Source organism: Symphodus melops, assembly GCF_947650265.1.
Source record: "Symphodus melops genome assembly, chromosome: 22".
NCBI lineage: Eukaryota > Metazoa > Chordata > Actinopteri > Labriformes > Labridae > Symphodus > Symphodus melops.
This window is the reverse complement of record NC_136712.1, coordinates 3,524,437-3,551,027: the sequence shown is the minus strand read 5'-3', so window position 1 is coordinate 3,551,027 and position 26,591 is coordinate 3,524,437. Positions and strand designations below refer to the sequence as shown.

The window sequence follows — 26,591 nt, the reverse complement described above, 5'->3', positions numbered from 1 at the left end:
CTTTCGGCAATGCACTTTAATATCATTTACTTTGAGCGACACCATATGAACGATTTCAAAAGAGGATAATCCTCCTTCAAAAACGATTTTAGCACAGTTGAGAGAATATAACCAGGCCAGAAGATTAATACCTTTAAACCAATGAAAACTGACCTTGAGCTGCAGGTGACCGTTGTTTACTAATTTATCTTTTAATCCGATCTAAAAGAAAAACTATAATGGCAAAAGCCATCATTGGTTTTGTACAGGAGGCCTCGCAGCTTTGATGAATCGATTTGATCCCTGATTTTAAAAATGGAATTTGATTCAAACAGTAAAAGCTCCAGCGTTACAGAGATGTGGAGATGTTGTGGCTAAAGGAAACATCTGGAGATACTCGGAGAAGGGGGCATCACATGACTGTTTTTATGTTCATCCAAAAATATGATGACAAATGTATTTACTCGGGACGATACTTAAGTCTTGTTTTTTATTAAGTAGATGACTTACATGTTAAGTTTGGGCGATGAGTGTGTGGGCTGCCAGGTAGTGGGTTAGAAGAGCAGGTGTGTGTGTGTGTGTGTGTGTGTGTGTGTGTGTGTGTGTGTGTTTGTGAAGTAGAGAGACAGAAAGAGCACAAGCTCACGCAGTGTGGAGCGCTAACGAGCAAATGATTGTTTCAGTTTGAACTCTGCTCATAAAATTCAGAATGGAACAACTTCTGAGTGAAAATCCACGATCTCTCGCTACGTCAGGAAATGTCGACACAATTAGCAAAGAAAACAAATTAAGCACTTGTAGATTATTTCTATTGTTGAGTAAAAAAAAGAAAAGAAAGATGCCTTAATGATTATTCCCTTATATTCATTCCGATCAGCCCACCTTCATATTTCTTTATCAGCCCTCTCCAGCCATCCTCTCCTCCTCTCGTCTCTCCTTGGTTGGGAGGATGCAGTCATCAATATCCCTGGCTGTGTTACAGGCAGTGCACCCAGCACCTCCTGGAGGGCAGAGCTATTAATGGAATTCAGAGGGGGGCGGCAGAGGGCCACGAGGGCGGGGGGGCGGCGCAGTTCACTGCCTGACTTTCTCTAATCTATCCCACATTACTGGCTGTCAATAAGCAGGGGGGGGGGAGCAACACGGAGTCACTCTCACTGAACCGGAATGAACCTGAAATCTCTTTAAGTGAGGAAGAAGCAGGAAAAAAAAAGACTGATATTTGGTGAAGAAGGAAGAACTTTGCGAGAGAACCAAAAACATTCCTGCGGATAAGATGAGACATAAAATCCACGTTAACTGTCATCATCGTCGGTGGAAACAGTGAATAAGCACGTCGCCACATTTGCCATTGAGCGAAGGCAAAGTGCAGTGCAAGCAGCTTTTTGAGAAGTACACTGTCCTCCATCAGACCCGCAGGCTGCAGCCAGGCGCTGAATGGAAAACTAATCCATCCCTCTAATGCAGGGGCATTACAGCTGCCCGTCACTTCCTAATTGGCTAATGGCTGGATTAGGGTGGTAACAATGGGCCGTGCTGACACTGTGTTGGCCAGTCATAACAGACGGTTTAGGGCGTAAAAGGGCACGACGCGCCTTCGATGTCCGGCCTGAGGCGAATGTCCACAACACTGGAGTGATGTGACAGTAGAAAAAAAGACACTTTGACATTTGCTGGAGGCTCAAAGCTCACTGATACTATCTATAACCTCGACATGACACACACAACACCAGCAGGTGTCATATTATGTTTGAACTTGATATCTTTGCTCTTCTTTCTGCAGCAGGTGTGTTCAGACCAAAAGCACGGGAAATGTTTGGTTTAACTCGTTTGTTTCTTGCATTAAAATCAAAGCCAAACCAGCTAATTTGGTTTTGTTATACGTGGCCAGATTGCAGGAGATGTGTGACTCGCTAGCAACAGAGAAACTTCTACTCTTTAGAAAAAGATGGAACGCTACCTCACAGCTCAAACAGTCACCTGTAGATGGTTGCCGTCTGAGAAATCCGGCCAATTTGGCACGGGTGAACTTTAGATTGGACGAAGTGGAAGAAAGTGTCATTGACACACACAGACTCTGGAGAAGGCGACGCATTTTGCAGAGAGGCGGGAGGATGAAGTTATGAACCGAAACCCTTAGCTCTGGTTTACCGACATATGTGGTCGGGAGAATATTCACCGGTCGTATTTAACTTCGTCGACACTAACGTCTGGCGGTCAATCTCGCATGAAAAGGCAGGAAGGACGGATTGATGGCTGCTGAAATAAAACTCTTCCTGACAGACAAACATGAATCCGTATATTTCGGTCTGGGTAAGAAATCTAAAGCTTTGACACAACTGAAATTGAGCAGAAGGGGGGACTGTTACTGCATGGCTGGATGAAATTGCTATTACTTTGTGTGCTTCAAATTGGGTTAGAGAAAATGGAAGACACAAGAAACAAGACGGATGGAACTGAAAAAAGGACAAGGAGAGCCTCAGCAGAGATGACTCAGCAGATTTGTTTTGTGATGTGGCTGTTATCACACTTTTTATTTCTTCTTCAAAAAAAAAAAAAACACATCATATTTAAATATACTGCTCTAAATTAAATAAAGCCAAACACTTAATGAAAGGCTCATACAGGCCTGCATTAAGCTGTCTTTATGTGTGTGGAATTAAACCAGAAGGACAGAGTTTATTCAGCGATGCCAACAAGCTACTTAACATTAATGTACACCTAAAGCTACGGCTATAACAGTAAAATATGTCAGCTGCTGTACTTGTTTAATGAAATTAAGTATTCCTTTACTGCCACAAACTGACAGTACATTAAAGGGAAACAGTCATTTGGTACTGCGCTGCTACACTAAATGCAAAAAAAAAAAGTAACACAGGGAGACTTCTGGCTAAAATATCAATATACTAAAGATTGAGTTCAAGAGTATGTCAGTAAAACATGGATACATTCATAATATAGCTGTGTATCAATTCATGATTAGCATCCTACAAAGGATCCAGTCAACATCTCCCATTGATGGATCTGATTGAGACAGCTGTCCTCCGCCTTTACCCTTCAATTTCGAAGAATTGCCCTGTCATCGAGAACTAGCTAATATAACTCTACATCATGTAACGTAACCTTCTGTCTATATTGAGCCAAGCCACAAAAGATGCAGCGGCTGGTGTCGTTCGTTTGCCGGGGAACGGGTGACGCATTTGTCGGGCCAAATTGAAAGAAACCTTAAAAATTAGGAAAGCCTTCGACCCTCCGCTGGGACATTATGCGTCTCCAAATGCGCCCGCCGAAGGATACAGCCCCGTAAATGGAAAATTACTTTCATTTCTGAGAACGAAAAAAAAAAAAAAAAAAAAAAGGTGTTTAACCCAACCTGAGAACAAAACAACCTGACATTCAGTTCCATTTGTCCCTCAGACGCTCTTACTTTTCAGCCGGGGAGAGTGCACCAACATCATAACTGTCATAATTAGAAAGCCATTATGTTCTTTATTTTCTGCCTCTCTGCCTTTATTTCGTAATAGGACATTACATTACAAGTATCACTGCTCTCATTCTGAACCGAGAAAAGAAAAAAGAAAAACATTCTGCTCTCAACTTTGTGTAAATTCAGATATATTTTTTTCTTGTGTTTCAATTGTTTTGCTAAGTCGTTCTATGCAAATGATTAATGAATGGCCGTGGTATAATCATCTCCTCCGGGTCTTTACACACGCTTTAACTTCCTGTCATGAATACACATTACAATCTCTCGGTGATGCCTCGGGTTATTCTCTGGATGTAAATCCTTTGTTTCAAATAGAGGCCAATCTTTCCGCTTTCCACAGAATGTCTGAGTCCCCACTGAGCCTTTTTTTTTCATTTTACCTCCAGTTATCTCAGGTTCAATTTAAGCTCAGGTTACAGTGTTTTTACTGTTCAATGTGCAAATGTGAACCCCCCAAAAATAGAAGCCAAACATTTATAGCTGAGTGTTTTTTTTTTTATACATCAACGTCGGGATGTTAATGTATTCTGTCGGAGCGCTGTTCCTGGAATGAAACCACTCCAGGTGTACGCTGTGACGAGGGCAGCAGGTAATGGTGCTCAGCTGCACTACTTTTGACCTGTGGTTGTGGATTTGAATCTGGCTCAAGGGTGTACTGGAGAACAGCGGGGGAGGCAGTAGGGCACTTGAGCATCAGCCCACAGCACAGCTTAAGCCCCTCTCTCAGCTATTAGCTATCTTTAAATACTCACCTGTTACTACGCTCGGTAACATCTCACTCCTCCAAACAAAACGTAGGGATTTTTTTGGGAATCTCTTCCCTCTCGATGAAACTCAAACTTAAATTCAGACTAGTCGTTAAGGTAAGAAAACACACCTTCAATGCTCACATAGTCCAAACCATGTTGCTGCAGTTCATCACATTTTCAATATCAACGAAACAAAAACCAGCAGCTGTTTTTAAAGGCTTCTGACAGTTTGCATTTCTCTGCGGGTAACTTGTGCTAAAAGGGATTGCTAGTTGTGGCTAGCGTTAGCAGTGCTAGCCCCATCATACTTTGATCCATCTTGCAGGATGACAACCACATGCCTGAGATAAACATCGCTACTGTCGGGCGGTTGTATCCCACTTTACCTATAAAAATGTTATTTTATGTTTGTGCGGTAGAACAGAGTTAACATAAACAATAACCGGAGCTACAGCCCCCACTAGTGGCAAGAAGATGCATAACAGCTTAGACACAACATCTAATAAAACGTCTGCCTACCTACATAGATAAAAATATGAATAACCATTTTAACGGGCTGTTACATTGTGCTGACTTCTTCCTGTGATGATGCTCCAGCATTGAGGAATCTCTTTGCATCTATTTTTATCGATATCCTCACCTCTTTTCTGCTTTCCCATATTATACCTTTTTTTTTGTTTTTTGTCTTGTTCGTTGACTTCTATCACAAGAGGAGAAACAGCTCCCAATCATATTTTCTGTGCAGTCGCAGGAAGTGTCGAATAACCTTCTTTTTACTTTCTTTCGAAAAACTTTTTGTTGGCCAAGTTGTCGGCAAAAAACAACAACGGATAAATCCATTCTCAGTGTTGTAGATGCAGTCACACCGGCTTCTTTGGAGAAGGTTCTATTTCATGATATCTTGTTTGCATAATATGTGCACCAATTTAACAGACATGCATGTCTCGCTCTGTCCCCAAATCAAACAGGAACAGATGGAAGGGATGTGTCTGCAAAAGCAAATCAAAAGTAGTTGTTTAGAGTGAGCTTCCCACACTCCTGAAATGACCCAAATGCAGAAACACACCTGAGGGGGGGGGGGGGGTTTGAGAATCTGCGCTGCTGCAGGCTGACAAAATGATGAACGCATCATTTAACCCTAATGAGTTTCCCAATTTTCTGTAATCAAGACATTGTAAATAACAATATATTTATTCTTTCTTAAATATAACCACGAGCATTTCACGGAGGTGGCTGTATTTTTAGAACCGCTGATTTGCACCGCAGGACCCTGACCCACATACAGAGGAGTGGAAATTGAGCTGCATTGTGGTTGCCTCCATTTAGAAATTGTCACCCAAGAGAAGTCCCCTCCAGAAGATGCTGCTAAATATAGATCTGCAACATCAAAGGTCCTCTTTGAAATGTGTGTGTGTGTGTGTGTGTGTGTGTGTGTGTGTGTGTTTGCTGCTCAGGCTGTCGCTCTGCCTGTAAGGAAAGCTAATCTGACGCGGGTACACAAGCGCCCATGAAGGCAGACACAATGATAAAACTCTCCTGCTGGAGGTGCAACACAAGCATGCACACACATTCAGCAAACAACAGTGGTCCCTGCTGCTCGCCTGCTCTTATTAAACGCTCTCACAGACGACTCAGTCAGCGGGTTGCAGTTTTGTCGTTCTTTGCTTTAAAAGGTCGTCAACGAAGAAGCTCAACCTGGAGGTCTGTAGAAGTGTGTGCAGACGTCTCTTCGCTCCGTCGTGTTTGACAGATCCTTCAGTAAAGACTCGAATCCAAAGATCGAACTCCTGCTCGGACTCCATCAGTCGAGCTCATCGAAAAACCCTTCGCCGCCTTTTTTTTTTTTTCTTCCCCCAATTTGAGGAGCAATTAATCAGCGTATTAAAAAGACAACTAAGGAAAGGCTTGTCGAAATCAGCTTAATGGCCTTTATTTGAATTAATTTTCTCCCATTATCCATGTCTCTTGACAGAAGTTATTACAGAGGATGTTTGAAACTTCACAAAATCCCAAGTGTTCAATCACAATGGGCCAACAATAACGAGTCAGACACTTTACAACCCGAATGTTATGAATGAAAACTGAAGACTGTAGTCATGTCAATGACGCCATCAGGAGAGTATTCTAGGTAAGAAATAACCATCTAGTGGTTTGTGATTTTAGTTGCCATGGTATCGAAAGAGGTATTCATTACGCCAGATTTGTACTAAAGTTTACAGTTCCATTATCCTGACGACCCTCGTTCTTTTTTTGAGTTATTGCCATTTTTATGATCAGCGTCTGGAGGAAACGAAGATGTTGATTCCTCTGCCGTGACTGCGCAGCTCAGCTCGGCTCGGCTCAGCTCAGCACCTCTCACAGTCGTAATTCAAGCCAGAAGCGATGTCACTCTGGCTTTTAAAGTCAGATCCTCCTGCACCACCCACCAGGGTTGATCAGTAGGACAGTGGCTCCCCTGCTAACTTTAACACACACACACACACACACACACACACACACACACACACACACACAGATGGATACTTTTATATGCAGCAGTGAGGTGCTAACAAGTGTGCTTTTTTTTTACAAGCTCCTCTTTCAGTGTGAACAACCCCTTGCTCAGATGTTAAAAAAAAAAACCCCATTCAGCACCTCGGGGGGAGAGTGCCTGCGCCTGTTATCACAGCCGGGATCAGCTTTAACAGGAGTAATTAGCACACGGTGATGAGGAAGCGCTCAGTTTGTAGCTTAGTTTAACGTTGTAAATACTTCGACTCGCATTGTTTGTTTTTTTAGTTTTTTTTTTTTAAAGAAGAGTTGCCGGAAAGTGCGGCTTTTCAGGTCATGTATTTCCCTCCCTGCATGCTGTGTGCTTCTCCTGTCAGAGTGTCTTTGACAGGCTGTCGGCTACATGCAAATCGACAGAATTTCTCCTTCTTGTGTCCAAATTGCATCACTTAGCTCCTGAAATTGTACCTTGCCCCTCCCTTGTCCATGAAAGCTCCTATATTCAGCCTCAGCTGTGCACAAAGCGAAAAGAGAATAAGAGGGGCACTCTCATTGAATGGCTTTGGGTCAGGGTCAGCGTGTTTCAGCGCTGGTATGTTCTGATCTCTTCTCCAAGACACAGACAACGACTGAGTCTTACTTACTCGCATTCAGCAGTGATGAGGCGTTCAAAAGCTCTAAAAGCTCTCCGCTCTTATCTCCCGCAGGCACAACCAGGCAGCCCAAGGAAGGAGAAGTCCCGGGGGTGGATTATAATTTCGTGACCGTTGACCGGTTTATGGAATTGGAGAAAAGCGGAGCCCTGCTCGAGAGCGGAACATATGAAGGTAAGGATTTAGCCGAGTCACGGTTATGATTGCAGCTGCTCTCCTTTGTGATATTTCTCCCCCCCCCCTCCCAAAAAAAAAAGTCATGAATTTATGCAGCAGTGTGGCACCAAAGGCATTTTTCTCCATGCAAGTGACAGCGGTTTGAATAAATGCTGAGACAGGCTCATCAGTCCACGTCCACACACTTCACAAACACCCACAAATTCACTTCAATACATCCATCTTTAGGCTTTTGCGGAGAAGAGAGTGTCATCAGTCAAGAATGACACAGGAAGGAATACTTTGTAATATTCTGGACAAGGAGAAGCAATCGCACACTAACATGAAAGCAGTCTCTCCCGGTGTCTCCTCTCCGGGCTCTTCAGCTTCCTAATCAAAACAAACACACACTTCCCATCATGTCTCTCCTGCGGTCAGACTTTCCCAAGGCTTCCGATTTATTTATTTTTTTAATCGCTCTGAAAAAAAAAAGCACTCGTCAGCCAGGCGAGCTCCATCTCTCACGAGACCCCTGCTGCTTTTATAAAGATAACGCGCAGATTGTTCTCGCTCACCTTACTCCACTCTCTGCTCACCTGCCGCCGCTGCACAGAAGAGGAAAATAAGCAGACGGCCAATTTAATGGTCGGCTGCCAAAAGCAATGTTAGATCCTTAAAGGGATGGGAGCCGCATTCCACGGGGAGATTCCTCTGCGATGTCACGCGCCATCATTCGGCGTTTTATTTACTTTAATAATTTAACGGGCAATTAGAAGTAGAAGAAAGGCAGAAAGGGTGAAACTTTCAAAGGAAAGCTTTCCATTAGACGGGTTTTTAAGCTGTTGTAACCAAAAGAAGGAAGCTGCCTTGAAGAGTCCTTGAAAATGGCAAAAACAACTCCTGAAATCTCGCCGTTCGTCAGTCTTTGTTGAAAAACATGTATCAGAAATAGTTGTAGAACATAAATTGATTCACTAAGATGGAAAAGAAACAGTTGAAAAAGTATTTTCTTACTATGAATGTGAAAGTGTCTCACTTAAAAACACAAGAGCCTGGGGGGAAATGTAGCTACACTATACTTCAGGTTTGTACTATGGCACCAGAAATGTATTTTTTCCAGCTCTCTGTCTTAGAAATCCTGTTGTTTTCTTTACTTTGCTCTTGTTCTTCATTTAGACTTCCTGGAGGGTATTCTGCTGTGGTTCTCTTCCAAAGTTTGGCCCGTTTTTTTTTTTTTTTTTTTTTTTTTGACAATAACTCAACTCTTCCGTCTCCAAAGCAGAGAAAACGTCTTCTGTTTCCCCTGCAGCTACTGGTCGTATTGGACTCCTAACCTAACCCCCCAAAAAAACAATCAAAGTTCTCCTCTCTTGAATCAAAGTTGCAACATCAGGGGTTTGAAAAAGGAAACAAATGCAGAAGAAAAAAAAATAAATTGCACTTCATCGATTGCCAATTTCGGTCAGAAATAAATGTTTACAACCTGGTTTCAAATGAACAATTTAATTTTAAATAGTTCAAGTCTTTATCTGCACACGCGTCATGGCTGGGGATTTTTTTTTTAATAACTCATTAGTTTTGATTTTATCAGGGAGAACAGTCATGATTAGTGGCGTGACTCATGTGACTGCAAGTGGGCGCGTTGTGGCTGTTTGCCAAGAGGCTAAACGCCCCCGCCCCCACCTCCCCCACCTCTGCCTGTTTATTGGCTGATCAAACAGTTAGTTTGAGACAGCTTTTCCAATATGGAGTCCAACTCCAACTCCATTTCACTGACCAATGGAGACGTCACTAAAACAACATCCGTGTTGCACACTGTTTATGCTTGAGTCTTTGAGTGCTGTTGGATGTTTGCCCAGCTACTAAATGAAGTAGGATACACTTAAAAAGCTGAGGGGAATCAATAATTGTGGAAAGAAATAAGAATGTTCTGGCTCAGATCAACAATAAAATGTTAGCATGTGTGAGGCTTCAGAAAGATCTTTGATGGGCTTGATTTGAGTCAGGGGCCAGAAATATGAAACTCTTATTGGGGGAAAAAACTACACTCCCCAAGAGCCTTTGCTGCTGTTTTTGTTGTAAGCAACATCATCATCAGGAATAAATTTATTCCGCTGAATACTTTTGAAGTTGGCCCAAAATCCAAAGTTGGGGACGTGTCTTGTCTCAGGTTGAACATTGGAAGACTGATAACACTGATGAATTTAGACTCAGCTGACCTCCACAGGACCTGTTGTCACTACAGTGACTTGAGACTTGCTTGTGACCTTCACATGTCCTCCACTGCTCAAATCCTTGAAGGCAGCTTTAGCGCTTTGTGCATGCAGCAGAATTTCTAGCTCCTTGATTGGCAGATCAATAACAAATCTGGTGAGATATTTATGTCAGCAGTCCACTTTTTATTCTCTAGAACTGCACTCCATTGAGAGTCGGGGGTTGGAATGTCCCAGTTGACAAAAAGGTCTACATGATGACCTGCTGTTTTCCAGTTGGATATGGATGGGCGGGTGGATGGATGGTTGGTTGGATGTGTTAACTATTGATGTGTTAGGCAATTAGTTTGATATTGAATAATGAAGTGCCCAGTATATGCCTTTAAGTGGATGGATGAGATCTGTCTGTCATAGTGTATCACCTCCTGTTCTCTGTGTAGTGCACTGCTTATACAGTATCTTGGCCACAGAGACTTTGGGGATTTCAAGGCTTCTTAAATGTTGGCAGCCTCTTGGCATACGTCTTGATTTTCAGTCAGGTTGTCATTTTTATGGCAGGAAAATCAAAAAAAAGAACCTTTGTCTGGATCCCTTGAAGCTCCAAAATCCACCTCCCATTACCTTTCCAATGTTTCATCTTTCCAAGCATTAGTTTGGGGAATTTGTTAATAAAGACTTTCATGTCTTTTTTTTTTTTTCTCAGCTTCATCAGCGTGTAGGTGAGATCAGCAAGGCTGTCAGATGTGACACTGGTTCCACCTCTTACTCAGACTTCAAAGTCCAACTTTGTGGGATGCTGCAGGTTGTTTGAGTTCACACCCGGAGCATTCAGAGCACTTTTTTCTTTCTTCAGCTCGTTAAGGCTCCGGGATTTATGTCGCCAGTTTGGGGTTCTAATCCAGACAGTCCCAGTAATCTTTTTACAGCTACTCTCGTTCATTTTTTATTTCAGCCTTCATGTTTTCTCAGAACATGTTTCATGAAGTCTTTTCCCCTGCAAAGGGAGACACCGACTGATATATTTCTTAAACCTTGCTCGCTGTTCTTCCTGTTTCTCCCCCGGAACTGTCTGAAGTTGTGTTGGAGTTTGTCTCTGGTTCTCTAGCCCCGGTGCTTTAGAATAATCTCCATGGATTTCCAAACACATCGTCTCCTTCTTTCTGTTATTTCTGCCAGGGACGCTTGGGTGCAGCAGGAGAAATAGCTGCTGCGTGCTAATCTCGACTGCAGACCTAAACTGTAGCTGATTTCTTCTGAACTGATTCTGCAAAGACAATCTCTTCAACTTTCATCCATGCCTTTGGATTTGAAATATAGCCTCGGAGGAAGGCTGTGTCTGATCTTTAAAAAGAAAAAGAACATCTCTCAGACTTCGGACCGACATGAGACAACGTCTCAATTCAGATTATCTCAACTCAAGAAAACTGTTTCTATAGATGTGCGAAAACCTCCAGAATGTCAAATTGTCAGAAGATAAAGTAGCGATGTAATCAAGATGTTGAATTAAATGATTTTTAATCGATAACTGTTTGTCTTGCTTCTATTGCAACCTGTGCATACATTTGTAATTCCATTCAATTATTTATTCAAAGGACAATAAAACAAAGACATTCTGACATAAGGTGTCCCATTGATCATGGCAAACATCACATCCCAGATCTCTTTGTGAAGTTTCTGCCTGTTGAAAGTCAAGTGCTTGGTCGTTTGTTGGATTAATGTCGGGTCGCTCCATTATTTTTTAACAGAGTGCTTGTTCGTTATTGAAAGTACAGATGTAAATTAAGTTGCCATTTTGCATTGTGTAAAAGTATGATGGATTCATTGATTCAGTCCAACTTGCATTTGCACCGCAGCAATGGAATCGTGTTTGGGTTTTTTTTCTTCCAAAAAGCAATCAAAAAGTACATTAAAAAAATGTAATTTTTTGTTTTAACTCTTTATTGAAAGTCGTCGGTGAAAAGAACATCACTATGACTCTTAAAATAATAAGACAATGTCGTCATGAGGTCTGACAGTGACTGAAGAAGATTGTCTGAGGGATCGGGCTGCTGTCAGCAGATACAACAAAAGATAAAACAATGTCAAATGATTTGCATGGTGGACTGTTGAGTCTGGGCCAAGTGGAAAAGTACATTTCAGATAGGCAGATAGTTGTTCCTAACCAGAGACCAAAACTCAAAGATACAGAGAATGTTCAGTCTAAAGCCACGTAGATCCTCACACGCTCCAATAACTGATTGATGCTGCAGAGGGGAAGATGCTCCTCTCAACAATGGCTGACATTAGCTCATGACTATGTGCATGCATGCCAAGGAGGCCTTGTTGTCAGCTATGTGTTGCATTGCCGCCTCCTGTTGTGATATTGTCAGACATGATGTGATCTCGAGCCCACAGCTTGTGTGTTCATGGATCAGCTGGCTTTGACAGGAAACAGCATGTCAGCGGCTCTGAACACCTCATCCTCCCTAAAGCTGCAGCAGCAGCGGCGTCGTGTGCTTTCTCCCACTTTATGAATTCCCACATCTCTCGTCCTGACGTTTTTCACTCTTTAGTCACTCAGCTGTGTTTTTTGCTCTTCTTGTCTTTACTCTTTTAGGGTGTTTTACATTCAGGGTTTACATTCCCTGCATGTAGTTTTCTCTTTAATGCTGTGTTCCCTTTTATTAAAATGTAATGTCAATGCAGATATTATTCAGAAATGCACCTTTTCCCTTTGGGGATTGTCATAAATTTAAGTATTGGGTTGTTGGATTTTACAGAAAAGGCAGTCCCTTTGAACAGATATCTGGATATGAATGCAGAAACTGTTGTTGAGGAACAAGATGTGTGTTTTCAGAAATCTTCTGGTTTGTAGTCCTAACACTGTCTGACTGCATTTCATATGGGCTTCAGTTGTCTGCAGGAAACACGTCTATGTGGGGAGGCAAAAAGTCATTTCAGTCCAGTATTAGGTGTAGTGTTAACCTCTTTATAAGCACATTTATATGTAAGAACAAACACTAACTTCACAATACTTGTCATTTCAAAGTACTTGTTTCTTTCTAAATTTGCAGATATTTTTACACGTTCATATTTTTTACCATATTAAGCAATTTATGACTTCCTTCTGGCTTGTAATTTTCTGAAGTACCTGCTATATTAGATTAGATTTTTCTTGTGTATTTTGGGCAGATATTTCTTTACAGTTTATCATCCGTTCAGCTGTAAAAGAACTCCAGATTTAAGTATTTGATTGATAAAATAACTTTGTTCCACAGCGTCTAACACGTCTTCTTTCCCCTTGTTCTAGAAAACTTCTACGGTACTCCGAAGCCTCCGGCGGAGCCCAGCGCTCTGCTGCTAAATGTAACGGATCAGCTGCTGCCGGGCGCCAGACCCAGCTCCGAGGGCAAGAGGAAGCGCAACAAGTCAGTCAGCAACATGGAGAAGGCCAGCATCGAGCCCCCCGAGGAGGAGGAGGAGGAGAGACCCATCGTCAATGGGAACGGCGTCGCTGTCACCCCAGGTCAGGCGCTACACAGATGCAGAGTCGGGGGGTCGCTCGGGTCAGAGGCGTCATCATGACAGCTAGGTTTGGAGGTTGCGCTCCGGGTCAGGCTGATCTGATCTGCAAGCGTTATATTGAAGTCGCAGCGACAGACTCTTTTCGAGTGGTCGCCTAGCAACAGAGAAACAGATTGCTCTAATGAGGATTTCCAGGAAAATGATTTTATGGCAGATTATCACATTTAATTGGTTACACAAATATCTTTATGTGCAGTTTAATGAACTGGAATGTAAACTGTGAATTATTCACTCTCACATTCAGTGATTACCTCCGCAGTCCAAACGCTCTCTGATTAAAACATTTGTGCCGGAGCTTTTTTCGATGATTGTAGCATTCATTAGATATTATTATCGACCACTGTTCCAGCCCTGATCGCGTGTAGGCATTCACTCATACGATACTCCCAGCGTTCCTCTCAGTTTAACAGCAACCTGCTGCTCTTTAAACATCTGTAAGGACTTTTTATTAAGACGTGTTGCTGCTCTCTGGTGAATCCAACCATTTTTATTGTCTCTGTAAAGCCTGAAAAAAGGGAGAAAGGGACATTAAACACATCACAATACAGGGCCAAAACTCTTATTATTCATACAGATGAAAAAAAAGATAGGATTGGTCTGTTTCTTTGAATTCAAATGTTTACCTGCAAAACCAAACGTTCTGAACTTGGACTGAGATAAGACGCCTGTGAATGCATCTTTTCTTGTGTGCGTCGTACAGACGTCTAAACAGGCACACACGGCCCGACACATGGGGTTTACACAAACAAAAAGCCTTTGAATGCATCACATGATACGAGCATCATAAAAGAGGCCTTTATGAGTTAGATTTTTGTGATTTCAAATCCAGAACCATGCTCTGGTCCTGTGACTCTCTAAGCTTGGTTTTATGACCCCAGGACAGCTGAGTCTCTCGCTTCAGTCGGAGCAGCGCGACAAGACAAAGCGCTCTTATCACGCTTTTTTCCCCTGCCGGATAAAAGGTGTTCCGGGCGGTTTTTAACGCAGAAGGAAGTTCAGTCTAAAGATGAAATTTTGGTTTACTAACCGGAAGGATCTCATACAAGGTAGGTCTCTTCTTTTTAGATGAGATCTGGACATTTCTCTGACAACCTGCCAGTTTTCCCAAACTACCATGGACCACTGCGATCTGCCAAAAAAAACAAAAGAACATTTTGAACGTAGTATTTATTACATATTCACATTATGAGGAAAGGAAACCAAGAAAGGACCAAGCTGAACAGTTTGAAACTACAAACATGTTGTGAGTATAATATCAGTCATTTATTCTAAGCGAACAATAATAGAGTGTTAACTGTCGTCCTTCAGAGCAGTTTGCAGGATTAAATCAAAAACTCTCAATTGTGTCTCATGCTGAATAAAATCACAACATTTGACTTTAATGTGAATACATTTATTGATTACATTTCATTTAAGTGTTTAAATGTCTTTCACTTAAAAGTCCTTCACAGTAGTGTTGTAGTACTCGAGACGGGTCTTGTTCTTAAGACCGGTCTCAGGACCACGGAAAGCATTTTTAACCGGTCTTGTCTTGGAGTGGTCGGACTCCAGATTTTAAATCAAGACCACCACTGATTCTTGTCTTTGTCTCAATTATTGTGGTCATGACTAAAACGCTACTGCTTACTTAATGGTTTATTAACGGTTACTTAATGGTTACTTAATGGATACTTAGGGTTTTCTTAGTTGTTACTTAATGGTTACTTAATGGTGCATGAACTACAACTTAACCTATTAGTTAATGGGTAGATGGGGATCAATCCGTAGTGCTTGTAAAACAAGGAACTAATGGTTAACTTAATGGTTTTAAAGTTACTTAGTGGTTCGTTAGTTGTTACTTAATGGTTACTGAATGGTTAGTTAATTGTTACTTAATGGTTACTTACTGGTTGCTTGATTTTTTTTAATTAATGGTTAACTTAGTGGTTTATTAATGGTTTATTCATTGTTTATTAATGGTTTATTAGTGGTTAGTTAATGGTTTATAAATGGTTGATTAATGGTCTATAAATGGTCTATAAAGGGTTTATGAATAGTTTATTAATGTTTATAAATGGTTTATGAATAGTTTATTAATGTTTATAAATGGTTTATTAATGGTCTATAAATGGTTTATTAATAGTTTATTAATGGTTTATAAATGGTTTATTAATGTTTTTAAATGGTTTATTAATAGTTTATTAATGGTTTATAAATGGTTTATTAATGTTTTTAAATGGTTTATTAATGGTTTATGAATGGGTTATTAATAGTTTTTTCGCAGCAGCTCGTCACAGTGAATGATTTAAAGAGGCTACTTACTCTTTAAAGCTGCACATCAAATACATTCTATTCTATCAAAAAAGTTACTAAATCACACCAAATATTGATCAAGCTCGGGGGCTGAATTTGAAGGAGTGAAATATTAAAGTTTCTTACTGGTTACTTAATGGTTACTTTATGGTTAATTAATGGTTTCTTAATGGTTACTTAATGGTTACTTATTAGTACTATTAATATTACTGTTAATAAAATAAAAGCAAGGCAAAAGAAATTTTGACATTTTAGCAACAAGGTGTGTTTCAAAGTGCTTCACACAAGTCATCAAAAGCATCACGACAAAGAGGGAAACAGACATTCAAAATGTAAAAATAACTGGAACAGCAATCAACAATCCCATCTAAAAATTCAAATGTGTTCAAATAAATAACGACACACAGAGAGAAAAACGTTGAAAAAAAAAACGTAATAAAAAAAATGGATTGGATTATTATTTAAAGTTTTGTTCAACATCAGAGTGGACCAATTAAAAATATGCAAAGTGAGCCGACAGCATGCAAAATCTTTTATAGGTTTTTTCCCTTCGATGTCCAGAGATGATTCAAAAGATGAAAACATTTTTCTCCATGGATTTAGAGCTTTTCACAGCAGCGAGTTGAACATGGCTCCACTTCAACAAACTTTCCCTTATTGGTCAAGGTAAAGTTAAAACAAAATCTCTGTGACGACATTTTGGATAGCCTAACTTTTTTTTTAAAACAGCTTAACTAGTTAAGATGAACCAAAATAATGAATCAACACATCGGGCTTAGTGTGAACTTTACATCCTAACTTGAGGGCAAACTTACTCGGAGCTGGTGCAGCGGACCACTCCTTTCTGAAACACCTCCAGTTGTTTTCCTCATTTGCATGCAATGATGCAGACGTCTCTAAACATGACACTGAGCTGAGAGAAAATGAAGCGACTGATGCAGTTCTAACTGATTCCTATCGCTGGTGCTGCGTCTCTCGATAACTTCAGACTGAAAAAAAAAACTCAGGAGTTTTTCTTCTCTGTAAAGAGGGACAGAGTGTGGTCTGACCAGGAGGGCTGACGGGGGAATCGATAGCGCACAGCAGGCTCTGTGATCTAAGCAGATAGCTACCTTGCTCTTTCCCTTCTGTAGATTATCTCTGAATCCCCTGCACTCATTTGTCCCCCTCGACCAGCCCTCCTTCTGGGAGGCAAACACACACATGCCAACTCTTTCTTTTTCCTCTACACACACCATTTCTCTCCCTCAAACACCTCCTGATGCTGCCACGACTCAAACTAGGGCATCACAGCCAGCTTCTCCCTCTCTATTGTCTCCTCCGCTTTATTCGTCTTTCTATCTTGTTAACCTCGATCATTCCCTCTCTTTCCATCAGCTTGCTCCTGTCTTTCCCCTGAGTCATCGCCTCTCCTCACCTCTTTCTAATCATGCTTTCTTTTTTTTTTTTTCAGCCTCCACCCTAACCCTGACTCTAAATCAATCTCCCAGCCCTGCCTCCTACGTCTCCTTCTCCCTCGCTTCACCTCTCTCTGTCTTTCAATCTCTCTCCCCTCCTCCCTCTGGCGATAATGTTGTGTCTGACTCACCCTGCCCTGTCGTCACCTCAGAGTCGAGTGAGCATGAGGACAAGAGCACAGACGCTTCGGGTGACATCGCTCCCCCAAGCCACCCCGCAGAGGCCCCAACAGAGGCGCTCAAAGAGGACGGACTGTCCCCAAAGTTCACGGCACCTAAACCCGAGGAGAACGACGAGCTTGGGCCGCTGCCGGACAACTGGGAGATGGCGTACACTGAGAAAGGAGAGGTGTACTTTATAGAGTAAGTGTCATGGTTACATCTGAGCATGATGACACAGGCAATGTCAGCCTTTGTGAAACTGAAAAACATTACCGTTCACATTTATTCTTGCTTACCTAAACACACCTTTAATGTATATAGTTCCTCAGGAAATGTCTACTTACAGTCACGTTATGAAAAATACACTACCATCTTTTCCTAACACTTATGTGTCTCTAGTCTGTTTACAATCCCCCCAATTATGAGTAAAGTCCATCCTCTCCATCACCCGCTCCACTTTTCAGAGAATGTGTGCTCAAACAGGCCATTTGGAGATTTTCCCTTTATGACATCACAAAGGGCAGTAACCCCTCCCCCAGATGGGTGACACTCCCATAGCGAGGTGTTTGTTCTGCCCTCTGAGTCTGCCTCAACAATCGGGCAAGGAGTGAGAAAGCCAGAGCAATCCGGGTCGTACCAGAGAGGGGGCGTGTTTAGACACAGCTCATTTACATATTTAAAGCTACAGACACAGAAACAGCCTGTTCTGTGCAGGGCTAAAATAGAGGGGTTTATAGGCATGATCAAATACAGGATCGTGGTGGATTTAGAACAAGAAACTTCACAGACATGTTCTTGAGAGCTTGAGATTATTTGACCTTAAATAGAGATGAATAATGAACAACAGAATAACACAAACAGAAGCCAGCAGATACTGACCCCCCCCCCCCCACACACACACACACATACACACAGAAATACACACACACACACAAAAAGAAATACACACACAGACGGTAATTGATGCTTGGTGATTTAATGACTTTCAGAGGTCCCCAGAAGTACCTCCTTACACAGAAGTCTGTTTTACAAGCCCTAAAGTTTAATTCACTGGAGTTGTTAGCGTTTTACAGCAGCAGTAAAACAGTGGAGGTGAGTCTTTCTTACAATATATAATAGACTTCCTGTGTGTTTCTTAGTGGGGGTATGGGAATTGTACCTGAATGCTTGTATTTCTTGTATAACATCAACCATTGTAGCCAGAAGAAGATATTACTCTGCTTTCACCAAAAGGTTTCATTGCATTAATATATCATTTGTATATATTGTATACTGTATTGATTGAATCCCAGCATGCCTGAACGCACCATAAACCCCTCGGAAGCTCTGCAGCAACACTGAGAACGAAGTAGGCGGGGATGCAGTTGTCATCAAGCCAGGCACATGTTGCTTCTTCATGTCTGTTCGCCGAAGAAGCAGACGTTAAATTCCCTCCACAGCGTCCGTCTCCTCCCACTAAACATAGAAACCTCACGCTCCCACATCCATCAAGCACAGTACACAGCTAGTGCAGTTAGCCTGCTGATATGCAGCTTCAAAAAAATTTTTTCAAAAAAATGTCCGGGGCGTATGTGATGCTGCGCCAAAGCGATAGCCTCTGCCAAGAGAGCGCTTGCCTTTGATTGGCCTCCATACGAGATCAATCCGTTTACCTGCAGCCCTTGAAGTGAGCCAGCTGAGGGGAGGAAGAGAAGCAAAGAGATGGAGGAGGAAGGGAAAGAAAGTGATCGTGATTAAAAATAGCTTGGGTTGAGAAAACAGGAGGGAGTACATGAAAAAGGAGATAGTAATAGATGTTTCAGCTATAAATAGTAATAGATGGCAGTGGAAGATTTGAAGGAGGTAAGGAAAGGTCCAAAAGTGGGAAGGAGAAAGAGAGGGAGGATGAGTTGGTGGAAAGACTCAAAAGCAGAGTAAACAAACATTAACTAACCTTTAAATCATGATTCATGAGGATCCTTAAAATGTCCTCAAAGGCCTTCAGTGTGATATTTGTATTTGAGACGGCACTTTGAACGAGACTTGTCTGAATCCTTCACACCGATTATAGCTGCATCTATGTCAGCAGATTACACACAGTCGGCATCCCTAAACCCTAAATTTACCATTTTGTTCCAGACTCAAATATCTTGACCTGTGTACAGCAGCCATATCAACAAATCTCCAAACTCATTGCTATCATCTGTGGATCAGTGCTTCTTGTTGTCAGTTGTGATAAAGGAGTTTAATGCCGTTAACTTCTTGTGCCTCTGCATTGACGTCGCTCCGACTTCCTGTAGAACGGAAGCGGTGAGTTGGTGTTGAGAAGTCATGTGTAAGAGTGCATTGTTAGCTGCACTTTGCATGCAGATGTCTGTTTGAAGAACTTCATGGTTGTTAGAAGCCCACAGAGGGGATCCTGGATTATACAACCCGACTCTTATCGCTCCCCACACGGGCGGTCTTCCAGCTTACAGCCAACGCCTGATAAAACGCAAGTGGGCAAAACTACTTAAATCTTTGAATACTTCTGATATCAAAATCCATTCTTGGCCTCCAGATTCAACATTTTTACGCAGGATCTGTTTACACTACAGAATCCATATCAACACTTACAGTACATACTGTATTTGTACTGGGTGCCAAAAAACATAGTGGGTCATTTGTTTTTTCTAAAATGTCTCTTTTAATCATGAACGTCTCACTCTGGAATTTGGATTCCAGGAGAACTTTACTGAGATTAACAATCGCATTTATAAAAGTGTCCTGGCCAAGACGGTCAGCAGCACAACAAATAGTTGGTGAAGCCTGATCACAGTCACCAACCAGTCGCCATAGACGTCTTTTAAACATTTATTTAACCAAAATGTGAATTTTCCATGTTGTTGTTCATCTTATCATTGGTGCGCTGTGTCTTTAATTCTCAAGTACAAAATCATTTCCCTTTGAGACAAAAGCCCGAGTTGAAAGTACTGAAAAGAAAAAAGACACAAGGAAGCCTCTTTGCTGCTTCTTCTTCCTTCATCTTCCTGCTTTTCTACTGTAGGCACTTTGAATACAATCCCCCTCCCACCCCCTCCCCTCCTTACTGTCATCATGAAAGGGAGGCCATTGTGGCTCCTGAGCTTCAGACGAGTTGAAGAGACGCTCCGAGTTTCCCGGACACGCCATCATATCTGATCTGGATCCAGCTCTGTGCCCCGGGGGCTGTGGATGAATCTGCCAAACCTACAGCTGTTCCCCTCACTCACCCCCTTCTTCCTCCTGCTCCTCCTCTTCCTTCTCCCCCTCTGCCTGCTTAGTAAGCCAATTAAAAGTATTGATTGCCATTTTGTTAACCTCAAGCTTTTTCTACCCCCCCTTTTTCTTTCTCGTCACCTTTTCAGAGGGTTGGCACACGAGGGAGTCTCATCTTTCCTCTCTGAAATGATTCTCCGGCTGAATTAAGAATCCACCAACCTCCTTCTCTCTTTCTGCCAAGTCTCCTCTCTCTCGCCATCTATCACACTCCCTCTCACTCTCTCTCTCTTTTCCTTTCGTCTCTTTACAGCCACAACACCAAGACGACATCGTGGCTGGACCCGAGGCTAGCCAAGAAGGCAAAGCCGCCCGAGGAATGCAAAGAGGATGGTGAGTGCTGAGTCTTTCTCTTTCTATTTTTCCTTCTTTGTGATTATTTTGTTCTCCGTTCGCCTTACATCTTAACAACACAACTTCCCTGCAGCTTTAATTTCCAAGATTCAAGCCTTCCCTGCAGATTTAATGATGATCTAATTGAGTTTAAGTCCACTGAAGGAACAATTTCTGATTTAAGAGCATATTTTTTTCGGAGTTTTATGGCGACAGTGTTGGTGTGTGTGTGTCTCTTTCTGTGGATAGGAAGCCTCTTGATACATGTGTTTAAAGCCCAGGTCCAGAGAGACTTGGAGGTTACAAAGACTTCTTTATTCTCAGCTGAGAGAGAGATGTGGTGTGTCCTTCACCCGCCCACACACACTGCGAAAACACACCGAAGAAGAAAGGAGAAGGATGAATGTCAATGCGGCGTGCGTTTATAGACGAGCGTACATTTATTTTTCGAGTGTGTCATCTATCTCTTTCGCCGTCACCTTCCCTGCACTCATCCCCATTCGTCTTTTCTTTATGTGTGAGATTTATCGCCTGAGTTATAGGCAGAGGAGCTGAGGAGGAGGACCGGATTGGGAGATGGACGGAGACAACGAATGAGAAATGGTTATTTGAATGTGTGACTGTGTGAGGTGGGGGGGTTTTTTTTGGTGTGTGTGTGTTCACGACGGGGAAGGTGGAGACGTTTGTGTTTGTCAGTGCTCCTGGTAAACACGTAACCACGAGGATAGAGTTTCTCTAAAAATACACTCAGACGCACTCACATGCAGACAGACAAACAAGACGACTCCTGGGGTCGCGCTGTGCTTCCATTGACTTTTTGCTTAACCAGCATTGTGTGAGTTTTGTTGGACTTTAGGACACTGCGGTGAGTAGGCCCTGCCACAAACGGTTGTTTTTATGATCAATCGATTTGGATTTATTCTTAATTTTACAAAATGTGATCGTGCTTCTCGATCCAATAGTGCTCAACGGAACTGCTTTTTTGCTGTTACTGTACATATTTGACAACATCACCACTTTAATCCAGACTGATGCATCACAACAGGGATCTGATGGACTGCCAAAATGTTGAACTCGTCAGCAATTTCAGGAGAGTTTGACTTGAGATTTGGCACAGACGTTCAAGATGCCCTGTGGAAAATGTTGCTTATTTATTGCTCTAAGTACTAACATGGCAGCATCTTCAGCATTTTGTGCTAATAAGCAGGAGAAAGTGCTGTTGTACTGGATATCAGCACTGCTGGACCACTGGCTGAGTACAGCATTCCTTCATGTGTAAAAGTGCTTCAATACAATTGTTCTGCTAGCTGCATTTATTAATAAACGGTAATGATAATTCAAGGTATTGAAGTCATAAGAAGTATTCAGATAGTCCAAAGTGTGCTGCTGTACTTGATATTAGCATGTGTTGTGGACTATCTTTTGTCAAACCACGTTACCCTCAGAATGAACAGTTTAACATCGTTGAATTTTATACATTTTACCTGCCAGTCATTTGGTAACATTTTCATTACCTTCATAGCAGCATGCTTACTTATACAGTCGGGACATTTTTAGTCAAGGCAGTATGATGGTTGTGGATTGATGTGTGTACACAGATCAGCTATTCAAGAGTAAATTAAATTCCAATAGTGAAAGGTGTAAGAATGCCAAAGTCTTCAAAATTCAGTATTTGCGATCTGCTCCCTTGATGGTTCGTGGATTAGCAGTATTCCTGCACACGTTTACAACCTCGAGCAGGATAAGACAAATGTCAAAAAGTATTTGCAGATCGTGTTTGACTGCACAAAGATAGAGTGAGAACATCGGCACCTGGTTTGAAAACATTTGCACGGTGTGTGTTGGCATTAAACAAAGGGACTGTTTCCTGTTGACACATCGCCTGTTTTATCTCTCCGAAAGAATTACTTTCTTGATTATGCATTTTATTCAAAAAACCTTGTGCGTAGTCACTGAATCACCCGCTTTCCCCCTCGGTCTTTGGACTTGAAAGGGAGATAGATCTCCAAGATGATGAAATGACACAAAGCCAAAGACGCCTGTGAGGAATTAGTGAGAATGTGATTCGGCTTTTATCTCCAGCACTTCCAATCCGATTTATCCACAGAGGACGCCCCACAAGAGGAGATGTGCTGATATTTGTGAGGATTGTTATTGATCTGGTTGGGGGATTAATCCAGTTAGTCCTTTTTGGAAAGGAAAGTAGAGCTTAACAGCGGTTGCAGGTCTGAAACCAAGTTACAATTGTTGGGCCAACAGATAGTTTTAATCAGGGTGTCTTGAGTGATTGGTCTGCATTGGACTAAGTTCTTCATGGGTTCACTGGTGCTTTCAGGTTCTATCATCTTTTCACTGTTTTTTGTCTGTTTGCTATTATGGTTTGCCTTTACCGACGACAGGTTACAATTTTAAAAGTTTATATATTAACCAATAACTCCCAATGACATCTCCAATTAGCCTAAGTTGTAATTTGTCTAATTAGCAAAATATTTAATACTGATATACTAAGCTAAGATAGATAACATGATGAAGATTATACATGCTAAAACCAACAAGTTATAAACGTGTTGATTTTAGCATTACACTGATAGCAATTCTGTCTCAAGAGCTACTAGCATTGCTGTTGGTTTGCATTAGATAGTTACTCTTCTCTTTCTTTTTTAAGTACTGTTTAAGTCGAATGTTAGCATGCTAACATACTCATTTAGATTTGGGTTATCCATTTCGTTGTTTTTCCCTATTTTTGATCAGATTTTTGAAGGGGGGAAAATTAAACCTTATGAGGCTTGCCACCAACAACATCAGGTCACAATTGTATTAGTCTGACGAGCGCAGAAATAAATGCAAAGAGATTCCAATTAGCCGCAGTTGTAGCTTGCGGTAAGTTCTAATTAGCAAACATTATGCTAGTATGGTAAGCTAAGATAGATGACATGATAAAGAATGCACATGCCAAACGCAGCATAGGTATTAGCATGTTAATGTGATTTAACTCAAGAGCTGCTAGCATGGATATCATTTGAGAATGTTATTTTTCTAAAAATAAATGTCTTTTGTACTTATGTGCTAAACGAATAAGATAATGTAAGCATGCTAACATGGTCAAACAACGGCAGTGAACATTTGAGAAATAAGCATTTTTTACAAAGTTTTGCAGAAGCATAACATGTTGATACTAGCGTTGAAGTCAAAGTGTCTGTTGAGTCTTATTTGAAAGCTCTCATTGTCATAGAAATGTAAGGGCTGTGTTAGTCACGTAAATAACGTTAGTCTGCCGGTCTGTCAGTGTGTTTTGTCTGCATGTATATTTGCGCTGCAGTTTAGAGTGTGCCTATTTTTGACTGTCAGTAATAGAAGTGTCCTCCCATTTGAAGTGTGTAAGCAGCCGTGTGAGAGGTGTGTTGTTCACTCCGACCGTCCCCAGGCTGTCGGTAGCAGCCACCCCTGAGAGCTGAGCTCAGTTAGGGAGGGAAAAGCTGCCTCTGTAAATTCGGTATTGATCGGTGGAGAAGGTAGAAGTGTGTGTTCGTGTTTTGGACCCCAGCCATGCTCTGATAAGCGCTAACAGGATTGCAGGGTGGAGTCTCTGAGCTGTGACGGGACAACAGGCGAAGAGGAGGAGAGCAGGAGTATTAAGTGGGACTTTGAGTATCGGCGGAAACACAGATGCACACTAAAAGCAAGCTGTGGGGAAGAGCCTTTACTTAAACCACTAAACGCATCCCAAAAAATCTGATCCTGCAATAGCGGAAAAACATTACATCAGGAATATTAGCAGCTATATTAACAGTAATGCTGGTTCCTTTTTTTTTTAATGCATTTTATGTACATTATTCTGTGTTGTTTTCTTAACACCTGTAAACATTTTCACACGACTGCTGCACGTTTGATGAGTCAAAATACAAACAGGAAGCTGATCTGAACAAAAAAATGTTCCCACTATTCATTTCCCTGTTGGGTGTCTTGAAAGAGATGCCTCTGAGTTTGTAGTTCTTTGCACTTGATCTGAGTGTGAGGTTATTATTACAGATAGACATGACAATGAAATGAAGGCCATGGTTGTAATTAAGTCTAATCATCTCTTAACAGTGTTCATTATGCAGAACTCTCTGTGTGTAAGCTTGTGTCATTGGAGTTCATTACTAGTATTGAACTTGTTAAATTGGTATTCTGCTTTAGAGGGTTGAGGGGGTTTTATTTGACCTGGTCTGAACACCAGGTTTAATTAATCCAGATTACTGTTTCATAACGTGTGTGTAGGTTCTCAGTCATCTAGGTTAGGATCAATTGGAAGCTTGATCCAAAGGCAACTGGACTGGTTGAAGATCTTTTCTCCTCCGAAAGGCTTCTTCAGTTCTAAACTACAATATGTGGTGGACGGAGCTGAGGTGGTAACAACTGGTAAACTATGTTAACGAGTCCTTGATCCGTTATCGTTAGCTAATGATCCACGGAGGCTTACATTTCTAACTCCGTTCAGATAGTTTAGAAGCGAAGAATCCTTTCGGAGGAGAGGCGGAACATCTTTAAAATCTTCAACGAAGTCCAGATGCCTTTGGATCGAGCTTCAGATTTACTGTGTCAGAACGTACACGGTTGTTAATCTGTTGATTAAATGAATTGGCATTAAAACTGTACTCTTCCTCCTGACTTACACTATTTTAGTCCGGAGGTATAAAGTCACAAAAAAAAAAAAAAAAGTTGTATCTCAGTGCATAACTTGAGTCAACGTTTCACTGCCAGTAAACACAGCTTGTTCCCTCTCAACTTAAAAGTCGGTTGCAACACAAACAACCAGATTCTGTCAAAATACGCGGAGCAATGCGTGTACGGTTTAGCGCGCTCGATCTCGCCTCTTCAAAGGAGCGTCGTCTCCGCTGAAGACGGAGCGGCTGACATCACAGTCGTCGTGTCGTTACATAACTCACTCAAACATCTCTCCCTCGCTCTCTCCTCCTGCCTCCATCTTTCTCACCTCCTCCCTCTGCCTCTGGATCCACCTTTGTCCCCTTGTTTCCTCCCTCCTCTCCTCCCGTTTTCCCTTTTTTTTATTTTGTCAGATGAAAAGAAGTAGGCCAAGCCTTTTTTTTTTTTTTTTTTTTTAGAAACCCTTTGTTTTCTTTTTATTCCCCCTTACTCTGTTTAAAGTTGATTTTTTTTTTCCCCCTTCTTGCTGCCAAATATTTGTTGGCTGGGAGAAAATAAAGAAAAAAACGAAACAGGCCCGCTGTGGTCTCGTTTACTTCTTTACTTATTCAGCCTGTTTTTTGTTTGTTTTTTAACTCGGGTTTGAAAAAGTAGGTGACGAGCCTCATCATGATGATAAGTGATTTTAAGAAGGGCAGAACGGTAATCATTTTTAGTAAGTCTTTCGACTTGTTTCATCAGACAACACCTGATGTACATATGAAGCAGAGAAGGATTAAGACTTTGATGTTGCTCAGGTTTTGGAGGTTTTTAATCGCCTTAGAGTGGCGTCTTTGTTTCCCGCCTCTGTGTGTCCCAGCAGGCCGCACTCATGAAAACAGAGAGCTCAAAACCTCGACGTATAATTACATTCTGCTGGTGTGAGGAACTTCACAGGCAGAGAGACAAAGTTATTATCGTCTCTCCCAGGCTGGCATCGAGGTCACACTCCGTCCTCTCTCTGAGGGAAATAGTAGGGCTTCATCTTCGACTCATTTTTCATTTCTTCCCTCACACCCCGGGGTTTAAAAAAAGTGTGTGAGATTTGTGTTTTTCTGTTACTTTATCATTCACGTCCGAAAGCAAAGCTCCTC

At 41.7% G+C, this 26,591-nt stretch overlaps 1 protein-coding gene across 6 annotated transcripts in view; it reads left to right on the top strand.

Moving 5' to 3' along the window:
* The window catches only part of magi2a (membrane associated guanylate kinase, WW and PDZ domain containing 2a), a 228,380-nt gene that overhangs the window by 147,353 nt on the left and 54,436 nt on the right, over positions 1 to 26,591 (top strand). For all 6 annotated transcript variants that reach the window (XM_079335271.1, XM_079335274.1, XM_079335273.1 and 3 more), the window contains 4 exons: positions 7,413 to 7,532; positions 13,017 to 13,232; positions 17,193 to 17,403; positions 20,732 to 20,811. In XM_079335271.1, the coding sequence (XP_079191397.1) occupies positions 7,413 to 7,532; positions 13,017 to 13,232; positions 17,193 to 17,403; positions 20,732 to 20,811 (627 nt within the window). The remainder of the gene's footprint in view (positions 1 to 7,412; positions 7,533 to 13,016; positions 13,233 to 17,192; positions 17,404 to 20,731; positions 20,812 to 26,591) is intronic.